Raw genomic sequence first — 17,251 nt, 5'->3', positions numbered from 1 at the left:
ACCAGACTACAATTAAACACAATTGAAAATTAACAGCAGGTCCCCACTCAAGAATTGTGCCCCTTGACCCCAAACTAATTGTCCTGCAACACATGTTCCAGAAAGTCCATTAGTGTTAGTGACGTACCACACCAAAAAACTGAAATATCCTTTCGGACGAGCAGATAATTGAGTTTAGAAACAGATTGTAAGAGTTTTGAAATGGATGAGCCATTTTGCAATTGTTTCACCTTTTTGCACTGAATATATGACTTTCTGCCATCATCGGTAAAGTATCTGAATGCCATTTGGTAATCATTTTCATTCATTTATTTCTGTGCACTTGAAATTAATAGTCAAGATTACATCTATTTTAAATGTCAATCTCACAATTCAGGACAACAAACCAATGATTCCTGCTCATAACCAGGCAGATTTCTAAAATGAAAGGAACTGTTCCTTAATCCAAATTTCAACTTTTGAAATTTATAAAGCTGAGTTTTACTGAAAAGTTTCAGGCAAGTTTATCAATTGTCAATGCTAATGTGACTAAGCAAGTTACATCATCTCCTTATGTGGCTCAATGTCAAATTTTGTTTGATGACTTCTCCATGAAGCGTTTTGGGATACCTTAAACATGCTTTACAAATATAAGCTTTTTTTTGCTATATTTCTCTTTGGTCATCAAGGCATAAGCCAGTTTCTGATATCAAATATTTTCATTGCACCTGACATCAGCTTTGCTATCACAACAGTATGTTGTTATTAAATGAAGCTATAAACGTAGCATGTGACAAATGCACATTTACCTTAGTGAGCTCATATTGGCATGTTACACTGTTTAGATGCCCTTTGGGATCTTGTGCAAGGTATTGATGTTGCTCATTTGGCCTCTCTCTTTAAGGTCATAGCTACATAACCTAGCTGTTTGTAAATTCCTGAAGCTATGGGCCAGTTGTTTGAAAATTCAAGGCTCCAAGACGGAAAAATTTGGAGAACTTTCTCTTCTAGAAAGGTTTTGTTTTAATCCTTAAGGTAAGGCATTTGCTCTCAGTTCAAATTGCAAAAGTTAGTCAGTTGAAAGTTGAAAAATCTTTTAAAAGGGCCAAGTCTTGTAACAAGAAATAATAGCAGAAGTGAGAATAGATATTCCAAATACTTGAAACAATTGATAGGAGGCAGTGCAGAAAAGGATTTGGTTACAAATTGTTTCTCAGCAGAACCCGAGATGGACAAGTCTCCAGCCCTGGTATTCACCGAGTCTTTTGAAAGAAGTCAGAATAGAACCAAGGGTCTGGCCACAATTTTATAAATCTTCAAAATATGCTAGTTATGCTAAGAAGCTAGGGATTAGACTCCTTCCTCTTGCTGTAAAACAATAATAACTTGGTAACTACAAACTACTTTGCCTATTTGTTGTGGCAAGTCAATCCATAATTTTAGAGAAAATCAGTGAGCATTTATTTAGAAATGCATAGGTTAATCAAGGATAGCCATCATGGATTCATGATAAAGTTAACAGAATTCTCTTTTTGAAGAGGTGATGATCTATTATACAGAATGTCATCAAAATAATTCCATGTAGGCTTTTGGAAAGCATTGAATAACAGCATGGATAGAAAGTCGGTTGATGATAGGAGTCGAATAATTAAGTAACATTTATATCGGATTAAAAGTCCAATCCTGAGTGCATATTGTATATACTGATGATTTGAACTTGAAAATAAAGGACATAACCTCAAAAATGTGCCTCCATGCAAAAGTAGGGGACGTGGCAATTGGGGAGGGGACTTGCAAGGGATTTCAACAAGGTACAAACAGGTTAGCGGAATAGATGGGTATCAGGTGCAATTAATGTACGCAAATTAGGTGCTATAATTTGGGGGGGAATTGTATATAGGTGAATGGAAACGTGCTGAAAGTTCAAAATTCAAACTTCACCCCAAAATTGCAACAGTAGTAAATAAAGCCATAAAAACAGGCCATCAGCATTTTAAATTTTATAACTTAGGTAGATTACAGTGTTAAACTTCACCTCAGAAATATTTGTGTGACAAAGTCACCAAATTGTACAGAACACAAGCTTAGTGGTGAAAAATTTTAATTTTTAGATACTGCTAGATTCTAAGTTGTGATTGCCAAGTGCCAAAGTACTATAATGTAGCTTTAAGGAAGAAAAACACAGATGAACTAAGTTGTATTTGGAATTCAGTTTCACATTTGGGCTCCAGTGAATCTAGCATTAGCAGTAAGCAAAAACCAAAACTAGGATATTGATTGGCTGGAAGGATGGCATGAGGGCTAGAATTGTAAGTAAAGGGTACAAGATTCGCTTGTTGGAAGGAAGCCAGAAACTCTTCCCATTGGTCCAAAATTGCCAACGTTTGGTTAGAAGTTATTAGCCATGTTGACACTGTTGAAGAGACATGTTGAAGACATGTTGAAGAGACTGGGGCTATTCTCCTTGGAAAGACGGAGATTGAGAGGGGACATGATAGAGGTATATAAGATACTGAAGGGAATAGATAGAGTTAATAGTGAGAGACTGCTCCCTAGACTGGGTACGAACACGAGAGGTCATCACTTAAGGGTGAGGGGGGGGAGGTATAATTTGGAGGTAAGAGGAAGGTTCTTTACGCAGAGAGTTGTGGGGGTCTGGAATGCGCTACCGAGTAGGGTGGTGGAGGCAGGAACGTTGGACTCGTTTAAGATGCAGTTAGATAGGCACATGAGTGAAACGAGAATGGAGGGATATGGTAGGGGCTATTAAACAGGGTTAAACCTCGGGAGACACCGGAAGGGCAGGCTGTATGATTAATATTTTTTGTCTTTATTCCACAGGTGGAGGTCCACCTCGTGTCAAGCGAGGGGCATGCACACGGCGGGTCGTGCATGGGCTGCTCTTGGAAGTCCAGGAGTGGCCTAGTACTTCATGTCGGTGTGTGTGCTTGATCCTGGACCGATAGACGGGCTCCACAACAGCTCAGTGACTAGCACTGCTGGCTGTGCAGATACATGGATTTGGGCCTGTGTCTGTGGGAGTTTGCGCATTCTCCCTGTGGTTGCGTGGGTTTCCTCCGGGCGCTCCAGTTTCCTCCCACACCCCAAAGATGTGCTCTTAGGCTAATCGGTTTCCACCAAATTGACACTATTTCTTCCCTGAATCTGACTGAGTAGGGTCCCATTCGTAGACATGCAGGGTAGAATAGGTGTAGGGCGATGCGGCGGCGCGGGCTCGTTGGGCCGAAGGGCCTGTTTCCCGTGCTGGGTTGTTCTTTGTTCTTTGACACAATGCACAAGTTAGACTGAATTTTGAAAAAGCTGCAAAAGGATATAAAAAGGGTGGATCTGTAGAGTTTTTGCATTTGCTAGGGATTTAGTGTCCTCTGACAAATACTTAGGACTCTTGCTTGGAAGTTGGCATTTGTACAAATCATTGCCAGTCATCACAGGCAACTGTCATAGGCTGGGGTGACTATTGTAATTGTCACCAGGGTTTGCTGCAAGAAATCCAAATCAGTAGTACAATCCAGCATGAGGGCTAAAGTAATAGTTGTAATAAAGGTTCAACAATTGTGAGAAAGAGCGATATAGGTGAGAGAGAGATGCAGCTACAGCTGTAAAGGTAGACTGAAAAATTGAAGGTGAAGTCTTACAGCTATAAAAAGAAAGAGATTTTGCACACGTGCTAAAGTTGAATAAATTAAAACCTTGAAACCTGTTGATAGTCAAGTGAGTAGATTCAAGGAACCAAGAGACCACAGAAATTCTGGGCTCCATAGAAAGACAATGTATTGTGCCATGCCTCAACTAGTGAAATGTTAAGTATTAATCTTTGTCGTCTAACAAAGCTTATTAGTTTGCATTCTAAATTAGTGATTGTCTTTTTACCAATAAGGTTATCCATCAACAAGAATTTTCTTACCCTGGTGTTTAGTATGGAGTCCAAATTCCAAGAAAATAATAATAAACTTGTAGAAAAGATTAATTAAGCCACAAAGTGCAGTATGCCATTTTAGTCAGCTCTTTACAGAATATATGTTGAAGTCAAAACATTACCACACAGGTTTTTTTTTAACCGCAGAAAAATAAAGGAAGAGTATTCTCGAGCTGCTAAAATACAACTGCTGGGGAAAGTCATCTGATTTACAAGTTGAAAAGAGGTAATTACATCTTTCTTCCTTTCAACTCCATCTACTCCTGCACTCCCAACATACAAAGATCAACAATGTCATAGTAATTTTGTATGTGTGTTTTGCACAATTTCTTCGTCAATTCTTTTTCTGGCTTCCCTATTCACTTTGCTTAGATTGGTGTGCTAACCTACTCATATACTAAAGGTTTTGAAATGGGTGAGCATGGTGCTTTTTGCAGCACGATAGCTAACATGGCACTGATGAAGTCAATTTCCAATTCAATTACAATCAATTTCATCGATGACATTTTGAGAATTGTAGAACCTTGCAAAAATAAGGTTTCTGGTATTTAGTTACAAACTGACATTTTATTTTAAAAAGAAGTTATGCTAAAAAAAACAATCAAACCTACGGCCTATTTTACAGAGTGTGTGGATCTGATGTTATCCTGGATGTAGATCTTTTGGCAACTTGGCTGGAACTCAGAATTTTATTGGAATTTCACTAAACTGCTACTATCAAGTGATGTCACTCATGTCTTTATTCACTTACCATTCAAATTTTTCCCATGCGTTTTATCATCACTGCTCCCATTTATATCACCATACTGCCGCTTCTGCGAGTTCTTAAATTCCTTCAACGACAAGTAAAGGACCTTTCGGACGACTCTCTCTTCTGACCACGGAATTCCATCATCGTAGTCCTATAGACACAAGTAACAGTACATGGTTAGTATAATCGAAATATGCTAATTTAATGACTATCCTCTGCATTGTACTCTGCATGTACTCGTTAGAGTTTAGAAGAATGAGGGGAGATCTCATTGAGACGTATAAGATGATGAATGGGATGGATAGGATAGAGGTGGAGAGACTCTTCCCACTCAGAAAGGATAGTAGGACTCGGGGGCATAGCCTCAAGATAAAGGGGGGGCGGTTTAGAACGGAGTTGAGGAGGAACTTCTTCACTCAAAGGGTGGTGAATCTCTGGAATTGTCTGCCCGTTGAAGTGGTGGAGGCTGCCTCGCTAAATATTTTTAAGACGCGGGTTGATGGGTTTTTGATGAGAGGGGGGATTAAGGGTTATGGGGAGGGGGCGGGAATGTGGAACTGAGCCACGACAGATCAGCCATGATCTTATTGAATGGCGGGGCAGGCTCGAAGGGCTAGTTGGCCTACTCCTGCTCCTATTTCTTATGTTCTTATGTTCATTGTTGGGTTTAAACATTTTAGCTCAAAATGCAGATTGAAACATTAAAGAGTACAAAATGCAATAAAACCGACTGCTCTAAATTGACCTACCTAACAAAATTGCACGGATAGTGGTTAGCACTATTGCCGCACAGCTTCAAGGACCTGAATTTGATTCCCAGCCTGGGTCACTGTGTGTGGAGTTTGCACATTCTCCCCACATCTGAGAGCATTTCCTCCTGACGCTCCAGTTTCTTTCCACAGTCAAAAGATGTGCGGGTTAGGTGCATCAGCCTGCTAAATTGCCCTTTAGTGTCACAGGATGCGTAGGTTAGAGAGGTTAGTGGAGTAAATAGGGGGTTATGGGATAGGGTCTAGGTGGGATTGTTGTCAGAGCAGACTTGATGGGCCGAATGGCCTCCATCTGCACTGTAGGGATTCTATGAATTACCACTTTTCTGTAAGAATAAAAATAGCAACATGTATAGCACAGGTTCATATGAATTTAAAACAGGAAGAGGCGGTCAGTTAAGTGAGGTTTCTTCCTCCTCCACTGATAGTGGTCCTCAAAATATAGCAAGTTAACAACAACAACAACAACAGATTGCTGAAAACAAACAGGAGGGCACAAATCAAATTTATGATCTCAAACGTTAAAATGGCGATAACATAAGAACATAAGAAATAGGAGCAGGAGTAGGCCATCTAGCCCTTCGAGCCTGCCCCGCCATTCAATAAGATCATGGCTGATCTGTCGTGGCTCAGTTCCACTTTCCCGCCCTCTCCCCATAACCCTTAATCCCCTCTCTTATGGTGGGGGAGAAATCTTCACAAAGATGGTGGTCAAAACCTGGAATGTTTTGTTATCAATCTCTGTTAAAGTACAGTCCATAAGTACTTCTGAAATGCTATTAGACAGATGTTTAAAATGGATTAAAGGGTTATGAAGAAGAAAAAAAATCCAGGAATTATATATGGGAACATCAGACTTTAAAAGACTTGAGTTTGAGTTTTAGATTTTAAAAGTGGACATAGACCCAGAGATGGCTGAGATGTACAGCTAGCCAACAAGAATGACTGCAGGGTTTCCTTGAAGGAACAATGGAATTCCTCCCTGTGCTTCCAGACAAAGTACTTGTGAAACTGATTCCCATCTCCACTAAGGACTAACAAATGCACACGCACATGCGCATCTAGGCAATTATACCTAGGGTCCTTTGATGACATTCCTATGTATACTCTCGATTAGGCAATTATAAGAACATAAGAAATAGGAGCAGGAGTGGGCCATCTAGCCCTTCAAGCCTGCCCCGCCATTCAATAAGATCATGGCTGATCTGTCGTGGCTCAGTTCCACTTTCCCGCCCTCTCCCCATAACCCTTAATCCCCTTGCCTATCAAAAACCTATCAACTCGCATCTTTAATATATTTAGCGAGGCAGCCTCCACCACTTCAACGGGCAGAGAATTCCAGAGATTCACCACCCTTTGAATGAAGAAGTTCTTCCTCAACTCCGTTCTAAACTGCTCCCCCCCCCCCCTTATCTTGAGGCTGTGCCCTCTAGTCCTACTGTCCTTTCTGAGCAGGAAGAGCCTCTCCACCTCTATCCTATCCATCCCATTCATCATCTTATACGTCTCAATGAGATCTCCCCTCATTCTTCTAAACTCTAACGAGTACAAGCCTAGTTTATTCAGCCTCTCCTCATAGTTCAACCCCCTCAACTCCCGTATCAGCCTAGTAAACCTCCTCTGCACTCCCTCCAAGGCCAAAATATCCTTGTGTAAGTGCGGCAACCAAAACTGCGCACAGTACTCCAGCTGCGGCCTTACCAGTGCCCTGTACAGTTGCAGCAAGACCTCCCTACTTTTATATTCAATCCCCCTCGCTATGAAGGCCAGCATCCCATTCGCCTTCCTGACCACCTGCTGCACTTGCAGGCTGGGTTTTTGCGACTCATGCACAAGGATCCCGAGGTCCCTCTGCACCATTGCATGCTGCAGTTTTTCGCCGTGTAAGTAATAGTCCTTCCTACCATTATTCCTACCAAAGTGGACCACCTCACATTTGCCAACATTAAATTCCATTTGCCAGTTCCTGGCCCATTCGCCCAGCCTATCTAGATCCTTCTGCAGACTTTCCACACCCTCCACGCAATTTGCCGTTCCACCAATCTTGGTGTCATCAGCAAATTTCGACACCATACACTCAGTTCCCTCCTCCAGATCATCTATATAAATGGTAAATAGCTGAGGCCCCAGCACCGATCCCTGGGGCACTCCACTAGTCACCAACCGCCAATCTGAATAGCACCCATTGACCCCCACTCTCTGCCTCCTATTTGACAGCCAATCCCCTATCCACGCTAACATCTTACCCCCAACTCCATGCCCCCTAACCTTCTGTAATAACCTCTTGTGCGGCACCTTATCAAACGCCTTCTGAAAATCAAGAAACACCACATCTACCAGCTCTCTTCTATTATACCCTGGTTTTTTGATAAAATGATTATGTTCATTTGTCCTTAATGGAGACAGCTTTTGCAGGAACAACTAAAACTCCACCTGACAGTCAATAAACCAGAAGGATTGCAGATGGAAAAAGAACTGAAACCTGTATACCAAATTACAGGACACCTAGAACAAAGATTCAATTATTGGAATCAACCTGCATTGGCTACAAAGTGTCATCATTTATTCAGAGAATCCCTATGGTGCAGAGACTCTGCACCAACTCTCAAGAGTATCTTACCCAGGCCAAATCCCCTACCCTATCCCTGTAACCCCATGCTTTTAACATAACTAATTCACCTAACCTACACATCTTTGAACACTAAGGGGTAATTTTGCATGGGCAATTTAGCATGGGCTTTCATTAGGTGGCTTATGTGGAACAAACACTGATGCAGATTTGAGGGATCAAATGGTCTCTTTCTGTAGAGGACCATTAAGATTCACGTTTAGGACGAATGTAAATTTCCTTTAAATTTCCATTCTTTGCAACTATTTCATTTATCATTCTAAAAGGGGTAAATATTCCCTCTTATATAACCCTGTAGGTTTTTTTTGTGTTTCTGTAGGTGTTTCAGATACACTATTTCCAGGTTTGAACAATTTTTAAATAAAACTTTTGCAAACTATGCAACATGCTGGCTGTTGCTTCCATTATTTAAAAAAAGGCCAGTGAAATGCACCTGCAATGAGCTCACGGCCAGTGCAATATGAAAAGCTTGGTTGCAGACCATTTTGACTAGGCCTTTAATCCCTCCTGCTCTGGAAATGCATACAGGCTGCCCGCCTTCTAACTATTCAGTCTGTGCGTTGACCAAATAAACATTACAACTTGAGAAAATAATGTTGGACAAAAAAAGCATTCTGTACTCCCCAAAGGGTAACAAACGGTGGATTATCAGTAATGTGCACATAATTGTTTACCTGATATCATTAATTTAATGTTACAAGGAATTCAAGGATTGATTCAGCCAATAGCAAGTTTTAATAATTCCAAATGTTAACTCAAAACAGCTATCAGTGTCAAGTGCAACTGAGATGCTGGCATGAACGACTGCAGTACACTGACCCACGCAATAGGCAACTGAATAAATGCTTTCCCTAGTTGGCACTAAATTGAACAGACCAGCAGGTACTGATTACATGTCTAAGCTGAGTGAGCTGATCTAATGATGTCAGTCAGTTAGGGTTATAACATTGGTTCTCATAACCCAGAACCAGAGAGGGAGGGAATAAGACATGCATTGTTCCCATGCCTGACCTTCTTAGTGACTGGTAACAGTAGAGGCATTGGGAGTAGACAAGTTTGAATTGGACTGTGATGCTGCTCAGTCAAATAGCCTTGTGTTAAACACAGTTCCAGCAACTGGGGAACATCCCCTTTGTTAGAATGTAACCAATGATAACATTGGATCTGTTAGAATGTGACCAATGATAACATACTGGGGGGGTCAGCTGACCAGCCACCCTGATAGACTATATGTAACCAATGACAAAATTATGTGGTGGTCAGCTGACTAGCATAAATAAGAACAGTTGGGAAATTTGGCAGCTTGGATGGCCCAGGGAGTAGCCTCAAGTGTTGAAGTAATGAAGTTTCTTTATTAAACTTTTTTTTTCTTTGATTTTGTCATTGGTGTTATTTTATTTTAGTGCTTGCAACTGTAAGAGTTCCTTCTGCTGGATGAACATTGGTAGCAACGGCTGGTTGTCTTAAATTAATTTGAAAAAGGGAATATGTTAGAATGTAACCAAGGATAACATTGGATCTGTTATAATATGACCAATGATAACATGCTGTGAGGGTCAGCTGAGTCCATATAAATAAGTAGCAGTTGGGAATTGTGGGAGCTTGATTGGCCCAGGAAGTGGTCTCAAATGTTGGAGTAATGAAGTTCCTTTATTAAACTTTTTTTCTTTGATTTACTTGTTGAAGTTAATTTTGTTTCATTTTATTGCTTGTAACCAAAGAGTTTCTTCTGCTGGATGAACATCCTTGCCTGACACAAGAAGCAGTTCCAGCAGAACAAAGAAAAATTAACAGAAACCGAAAGACACAGGCTGTTGCATTTCTCTTTCCTTCAACTCCTATACTAAACAAGTCCAAAAGAAGAGATGAACATTATATACAATGGAGGCGGCTGTGGGGATGGCAAAAGGGCAGATAAAGTGCATGCTGAACCAGGGACCAGAAGGGAAGGGAATACTGAGGGGGAGAGTACAGCAATCTATTAGCCAGATAGTTAAAAACTCAGCAGACAACGTACTTTGACTTTAATCTTGGGCAGGGTAGAAAGTAATAAAGGTCAGCTAGTCTTTGGATAACGTATTTACTCTAAAATTTGATTATAACAGAAGAGATTATTTGATGCCAGTGGTACTACTTTAAAAAAAAATGTGCTGATAAGAAGTGCAGCTACTCATACAGCCAAGGCTGTATGGAATATCAAAAAACAAAGATGCATCAAGATCAGCCCTGAACTCTGGCAAACACTTTTGCACGTCAGTGATAGCATACTGCTTTTGCTGTGGTCACATGGGCTTTATAGTCATTAGTTATGGTTTTTTGCCCTTGAATTTCTCAAATGCTGTACAGTTGCCAAGTGAGAAGGCTAGACTGTGCGCCCATTGTAATTGCATTCGTGAAGTCCAGTTTGCTTGAATCAGCATTTCCCTGGATGTGACAAACTGAAAAGTTCTCTTTTGCTCTTTGGTCCATTTCAATCAGCCCCCTCCCTGGCATTTTCTGCCTAATGACCATGTCAAATCAGTCATTTCCTAGTCACAAGGCGTTTTCCTCTACAGGCTTTCAGAGCTAACATCGAGGATTTAAAAAAAATATAGGCTCTATTCAATTCCAGTTGGCTCAAGGACATGCTTATATAACTGCAAACTCAGTAAGCGCATTACGTAATACACAATGATGAAGCAATTGCATTTTCTTTCACAAAAGCTGGCATAATCTAGTCCCAACAAGGACAAGAAATAATAATTGCTTGCCTCTCTTGATAGTTGTCAGTAATTTTCCATTTAAACTTGCATCCAGCTAGTTACTTCACAAGTTTGGCCATGTTTGACCAGGGGACACATACCAACATCCTCTGCTCTAAAGGAACAAAAACACACTATCTACTATACATTGGAGAATAGTAGCTGCTCAAATCATAGTTTGCAGACCCCCATTTCACTTGTTTAAATGTTGTAAAAACAAGACATCAACTGAAAGAAACACAGCAATTTCAAGACAAATGAAGTTTTAAATTGCAAATTAAACACATTAGAACAGTAGATGCAGCTATCACTTGCCTCATTTAGCTATGGAAACCTAGAAAGGCAATGGACTTTGAGACTCCTTACGAGGCCAGCATTTATTCAATTCAACTATCCTAAAGCTTTTGTATTTGCATGCAACAGTGCATTGTTGCAATATCCGACAATAATACAGCAAGATTCTGTTTTGCAAATGAAACTCCAGCATTGTATTTTGGTGATTGCCAATTCAATAAATGTATTCAAGATTCAAAGAATTTCAACATCTGTAGACTTGAGGATGAATACTGGAGCATTTAGCCCTCAAACAATACAGGGATTATGTGATCATTATCATATTGTGGGAGCTCGCCTTGAGAGTATGCACCTTTTCTACAAAGCTATAACGACTGAGCTCTGGACTTAATTGGTTGAAAATTGCTGAGGTCATAAAATAAACTATACATGCAAGTTTTTCTTTTCATCCATGTACTATGATTATTACAGACAATAATCAGCTTGATCACATCAGCAATATTTTGACTACATGTACAGGAGTGGATAAGTCCCAGAAACATGGACTAGAGGAGCATTGTTTCAAATATCCCTGGTTGCTTTACAATTACAGCTTGAAATCAGAGTATTGCATCTGCTGGAGGCCATCAAGTAACATGACAAGCATTTTAGAAGATTTGACATTTTAAATGTTTTCATTATTGTAAAAAAAATGAAATTAAGCACTAATAAATCTTAAACAATTTCTCCTCATTGAAAAGTTGAAGACTCTTCATCCCAAAGGGAAGATAGATCTGGATGTTAAAATTCTTCACTGCCCACTGTTGACTGCATGTATCCAAATGTCTTCCCTCGAGGCTTCCTCCAACTGACCAAAATTCAGATGTTCAGCAAAAAAAAAATTGAACTCGTTCCAAAATTCCTGTTCTGCAATACACAGACCATCATAATGATCTGTGAACACAAGCACGAGAGCATGCTCCATGAATGAGGTCACTTCTGCCTCAGTTACTGGGGTGGATGTGCCAGCGTTGGACTGGGGTAAACACAGTAAAAATTCTGACAAAACCAGGTTTTAGTCCAACCGATTTATTTGATAGTAAACTCACAAGCTTTCGAGGGGACTCCCTCTTCGTCAGGTGAATGGAGAGTTCTGGCCTCAAACAGAGCATATAAAGCACAGACAGTTTAGAGATTACTGATTAGAATGCGAATCTTTACATCTATTCTGCTGTTCAAGTCCTAAAGTGGCCGACAATGTGTATGGAAGGAGCACTGATCACAGGTTAAAGAGATGTGTATTGTCTCCAGACAGCACAGTGAGTGAGGTTTTGCAAACCCAGGCAAGTCACGGGGGTTACAGATAGTGCGACATGAACCCAAGATCCCTGTTGAGACCCATCCTCATGTGTGTGGAACTTGGCTATCAGTCTCTGCTCAGCGACTCTGCGCTGTCATGTGTCATGAAGGCCGCCTTGGAGAACACTTACCCGAAGGTCAGAGGCTGAATGCCCGTGACCACTGAAGTGTTTGCCAACAGGAAGGGAACAGTCTTGCCTGGTGATTGTCGAGCGATGTTCATTCATCCGTTGTCGTAGCGTCTGCATGGTCTCCCCAATGTACCATGCTTCGGGACATCCTTTCTTGCAACGCATCAGGTAGACAATGTTGGACGAGTTGCAAGAGTATTTACTGTGTACCTGGTGGATGGTATTCTCACGTGTGATGATGGTATCCGTGTCGATGATCCGGCATGTCTTGCAGAGGTTGCTGTGGCAAGGTTGTGTGGTGTTGTGGTCACTGTTCTCCTGAAGACTGGGTAGTTTGCTGCAAACAATGGTCTGTTTGAGGTTGTGTGGTTGTCTGAAGGCAAGAAGTGGGGGTGTGGGGACATATCATTGATGAAGACGAACATCTCGCCAGGGCCATCCCCACACCCCCACTTCTCGCCTTCAGACAACCACACAACCTCAAACAGACCATTGTTCGCAGCAAACTACCCAGTCTTCAGGAGAACAGTGACCACAACACCACACAACCTTGCCACAGCAACCTCTGCAAGACATACCGGATCATCATCACATGTGAGAATACCATCCACCAGGTACACAGTAAATACTCTTGCAACTCGGCCAACATTGTCTACCTGATACGTTGCAAGAAAGGATGTCCCGAAGCATGGTACATTGGGGAGACCGTGCAGACGCTACGACAACGGATGAATGAACGTCACACGACAATCACCAGACAAGACTGTTCCCTTCCTGTTGGTGAACACTTCAGTGGTCACGGGCATTCAGCCTCTGACCTTCGGGTAAGTGTTCTCCAAGGCGGCCTTCACGACACACGACAGCGCAGAGTCGCTGAGCAGAGACTGATAGCCAAGTTCCACACACGAGGGTGGGTCTCAACAGGGATCTTGGGTTCATGTCGCACTATCTGTAACCCCCGTGACTTGCCTGGGTTTGCAAAATCTCACTCACTGTGCTGTCTGGAGACAATACACATCTCTTTAACCTGTGATCAGTGCTCCTTCCACACATATTGTCGGCCACTTTAGGACTTGAACAGCAGGTTAGGTGTAAAGATTCGCATTCTAATCAGTAATCTCTAAACTGTGCTTTATATGCTCTGTCCGAGGCCAGAACTCTCCATTCACCTGACGAAGAGGGAGTCCCCTCAAAAGCTTGTGAGTTTACTATCAAATAAATCGGTTGGACTAAAACCTAGTGTTGTCAGACTTTTTACTCAGTTACTGGGGGCCAGAGTTTGGTAGAAGTCCAGCCTTTATAATATTAAAAGGTTCAGTCTTCCTAAATTTTATGCAAGAAATCAGGATGCAATTCCTGTATTTATATAAATACAGTGAAATGATTGGAGACTATGTTGTAAGAAAAGTCAGAATAGCTCACCTTTCCACTGACATCGGCATTTAAAATTTTAATACGGTAAGATACCAAGACCCACCCTGATCACCACTTTCAGGTCAATTTGCCTCACCCCTTTTCAGTAAGAGTGTCACATTAGCACTCCACCTTTCCAGAATCCAGGGAATTTTGGAATATCATAACTAATGCATCCACTATCTCTGCTGTCACCTCCTTTAATGAGCAAGTGAGAGGTTATCCACTTTAGCAGGAATAATAGGAGGGGGGATTACTATTTAAAGGGCGAAAAGCTGGAGCATGCTACGGTGCAGAGGGACCTGGGGGTCCTTGTGCACGAGTCGCAAAAATCCAGTCTGCAGGTGATCAAGGCGGCGAATGGGATGCTGGCCTTTATAGTGAGGGGGATAGAATATAAAAGCAGGGAGGTCTTGCTGCAACTGGACAGGGCATTGGTGAGGCCGCAGCTGGAGTACTGTGTGCAGTTTTGGTTGCCGCACTTGCGCAAGGATATTTTGGCCTTGGAAGGAGTGCAGAGGAGGTTCACTAGGCTGATACCGGAGATGAGGGGGTTAGACTATGGAGAGAGACTAAATAGACTGGGGTTGTACTCGTTGGAGTTTAGAAGGATGAGGGGGGATCTTATAGAGACGTATAAGATAACACAAAGGATGGATAGGGTAGAGGTAGAGAGATTCTTCCCGCTCAGAAAGGACAGCAGGATGAGAGGGCACAGCCTCAAGATTTTTGGGGGGGGGGGGGGGGGGCAGTTTAGAATGGAGTTGAGGAGGAACTTCTTCACTCAAAGGGTGGTAAATCTCTGGAATTCTCTGCCCGTTGAAGTGGTGGAGGCTACCTCACGAAACATAAATATATTTAAGACACGGATAGATAGGTTTTTGGTAGACAAGGGAATTAAGGGTTATGGGGAGAAAGCGGGAAAGTGGAACTGAGCCACTTCAGATCAGCCATGATCTTACTGAATGGCGGGGCAGGCTCAAAGGGCTAGATGGCCTATTCCTGTTCCTACGTCTTATATTCTTATGTTCTTAGTACCTTAGGATGCAAGCCATCAGGCCCTGGGACTTATCTGCCTTTAGTTCTATCAGTTTACTTACTACCTTCTTACTAGTTATAGCAGTTTCAGCAAGATCCTCTGTAGTAAATATAGTTTTTGGGAAAAAAAATCTTTCACTGCAAAAACAGACAAAATATTGTTTTAGTGCCTCTGCCATTTCTGCATTTCCCATGATTACCTCACCATCATCATCCTATCAAGGGACAGGCCAACATTTACTTTCACTATTCTCTTTCTTTTAATATATTTATAAAAGCTTTTCGTAGCAGTGTTATGTTTTCTGCTAGTTTTCTTTTGTAGTTCATCTTGGCTCTTTTGATTTTGCTTTTGTTGGCATTTAAAGTTCCCCCAATCCTCCTGAGTGGCACTAACTTTTGCAGTATGATGTGCCCTAATTTTCACCTTTATGTTAACCTTCATTTTTCACCGATAATTCCTCTTCCACTCAGGAATATACTTTTATTGAAAGGTATTTAGTATCTCCCTAAACATTTGCCACTGTTCGTCAACTGCCCTGGCCCTTTAATTTTTTTGACCAGTCCACTGGGGCCAATTCCTTCCTCAGGCCTGCATAATTACCTTTGTCCAACTCAAACTCTAGAATGCAACTGTCTTCACTCTTTCAATCTGAATTTGAAACTCTAGCATGCTGTGATCACTCCTTCCAAGAGGATCATTACTTCCTACTGGAGGTTTAATTATTACCTATCCAAAGTTCCAGCCTCAACCAAACTCAAAAGGGAAAAAAAAATATGTAGCCAAATGCTGAATTAACATTCCACCATCCGCCATGCCAAGATATAGCCTAAGCAAAACCTGGAGCTGCTGTATCAGTTCCCAGATCAGTCAGGAAATCCCTCTAGACTTCCAGTTTATTCACATATTAGCCATGAGAAGCCCAATTTCAAAATATCACAATTTGAGATATTACCATGATGAGTGAATTTCTAAGTGTACGTGAGCAAAATGTCAGCAGTCAGCTGTAATACTCACCCAATTAAGATTTAAATTTAATAATAAAATTAAAACAGGGTTGGAGAAGTACTTCAACGGAAGTTTGAGCAAAAATGTCAAAAAAATACAGGATGAATACTTTACCCCGTTAACTGCTGGAAAATGTCAATCAATTTTGCTCCAAATTCTCTCCATCAGTTATTACATAATGACAGGTTCAAATGCTGCCCCAGCTAGATGACTAAACTTTTCCTTATTGAAACTGTTATATCCCAAGCCTGCAAGCATTTTTAAAAATATAACTGGATCAAAAACATTTTGTTTATTCCCTCAAACTCTAATCAGTGTCAGCAACAGCCTAGCTACCTATGTAGTACCCAACTGTAAGGCTGAGTAAATCATAAATGGATGGCCAAGTACAGCATTTTTTTTTAATATAATGAACTTACTATCCATCAACACATACTGAAATTCTGGTACTGTACTAGCTGTCATTGTGGTCAATCAGAAACTCTATTTAAAAAATCTAAACAGCTATTATTTTACTTCTGTCAACCTGGGTGGACAAATTGGACTTTTTTTTAGATAAGGGTCAGTCATTGGACAGCACAGTGGTTAGCACTGCTGCCTCACAGCTCCAGGTTCAATTCTAGACTTGAATGCCTGCGTGTAGTTTGCACATTCTCCCCATGTCTGCATGGGTTTCCTCCCACACTCCAAAGACGTGCAGATTAGGTGGATTGGCCATGCTCAATTGCCCTTTAGTGTCAGGAAGATTGGCAGGGTAAATACGTGGGATTACAGGAATAGGGCCTGGGTGAGATTGATATCAATGCAGGTTTGATGGGCCAAATGGCCTCTTTCTGCATGTAGGGATTCTAAGTCAGCCTGCCATGCAAATCCTCGCTCTTTGAAAGTTTCCTACGTTGCTGCAAATTAAAGTTTCTCTTTTTTGAATCCCAAACTCTAGCTCTGTACACGTGATCCAAAAACATTCATTTTTGTTTCAGGGTAACAGCTCTTGCACAGGTTCAAAGTTTTAATACGCTGTTAGCTCTCAGTTGAGAACATGAGCCATAGGGATCATCCTGTGTCATTGCCTCAGCCTTTAAATCCTTAAAAGTCATTAAGGGAAAAATCTAATCCCGCTCTTCATATGACTGATCAGCAAATTAGGAGTTTAGCCCAGCTATCAATCACTGTCAGCAACATTTAATGTGCTCACACAATGCACAGCCGAAATCCATCAGTGGC

At 41.4% G+C, this 17,251-nt stretch overlaps 1 protein-coding gene across 3 annotated transcripts in view; it reads right to left on the bottom strand.

The window, feature by feature from the left end:
• jarid2b (jumonji and AT-rich interaction domain containing 2b) overlaps positions 1 to 17,251 on the bottom strand; it is a 457,810-nt gene that overhangs the window by 242,061 nt on the left and 198,498 nt on the right. For all 3 annotated transcript variants that reach the window (XM_080204352.1, XM_080204361.1, XM_080204370.1), the window contains exon 2: positions 4,668 to 4,818. Coding sequence is in view for 1 of the 3 variants with exons in the window: in XM_080204361.1 (XP_080060487.1) it covers positions 4,668 to 4,818 (151 nt within the window). In the remaining 2 variants the exon portion in view is untranslated. The remainder of the gene's footprint in view (positions 1 to 4,667; positions 4,819 to 17,251) is intronic.

The sequence above is a fragment of the Carcharhinus amblyrhynchos genome, chromosome 2 (assembly GCF_965287045.1).
Source record: "Carcharhinus amblyrhynchos chromosome 2, sCarAmb.v2.hapA, whole genome shotgun sequence".
Taxonomy (NCBI): Eukaryota; Metazoa; Chordata; class Chondrichthyes; order Carcharhiniformes; family Carcharhinidae; genus Carcharhinus; species Carcharhinus amblyrhynchos.
The sequence above is the reverse complement of the archived record's forward strand: the minus strand, read 5'-3'. Positions and strand labels throughout refer to the sequence as shown.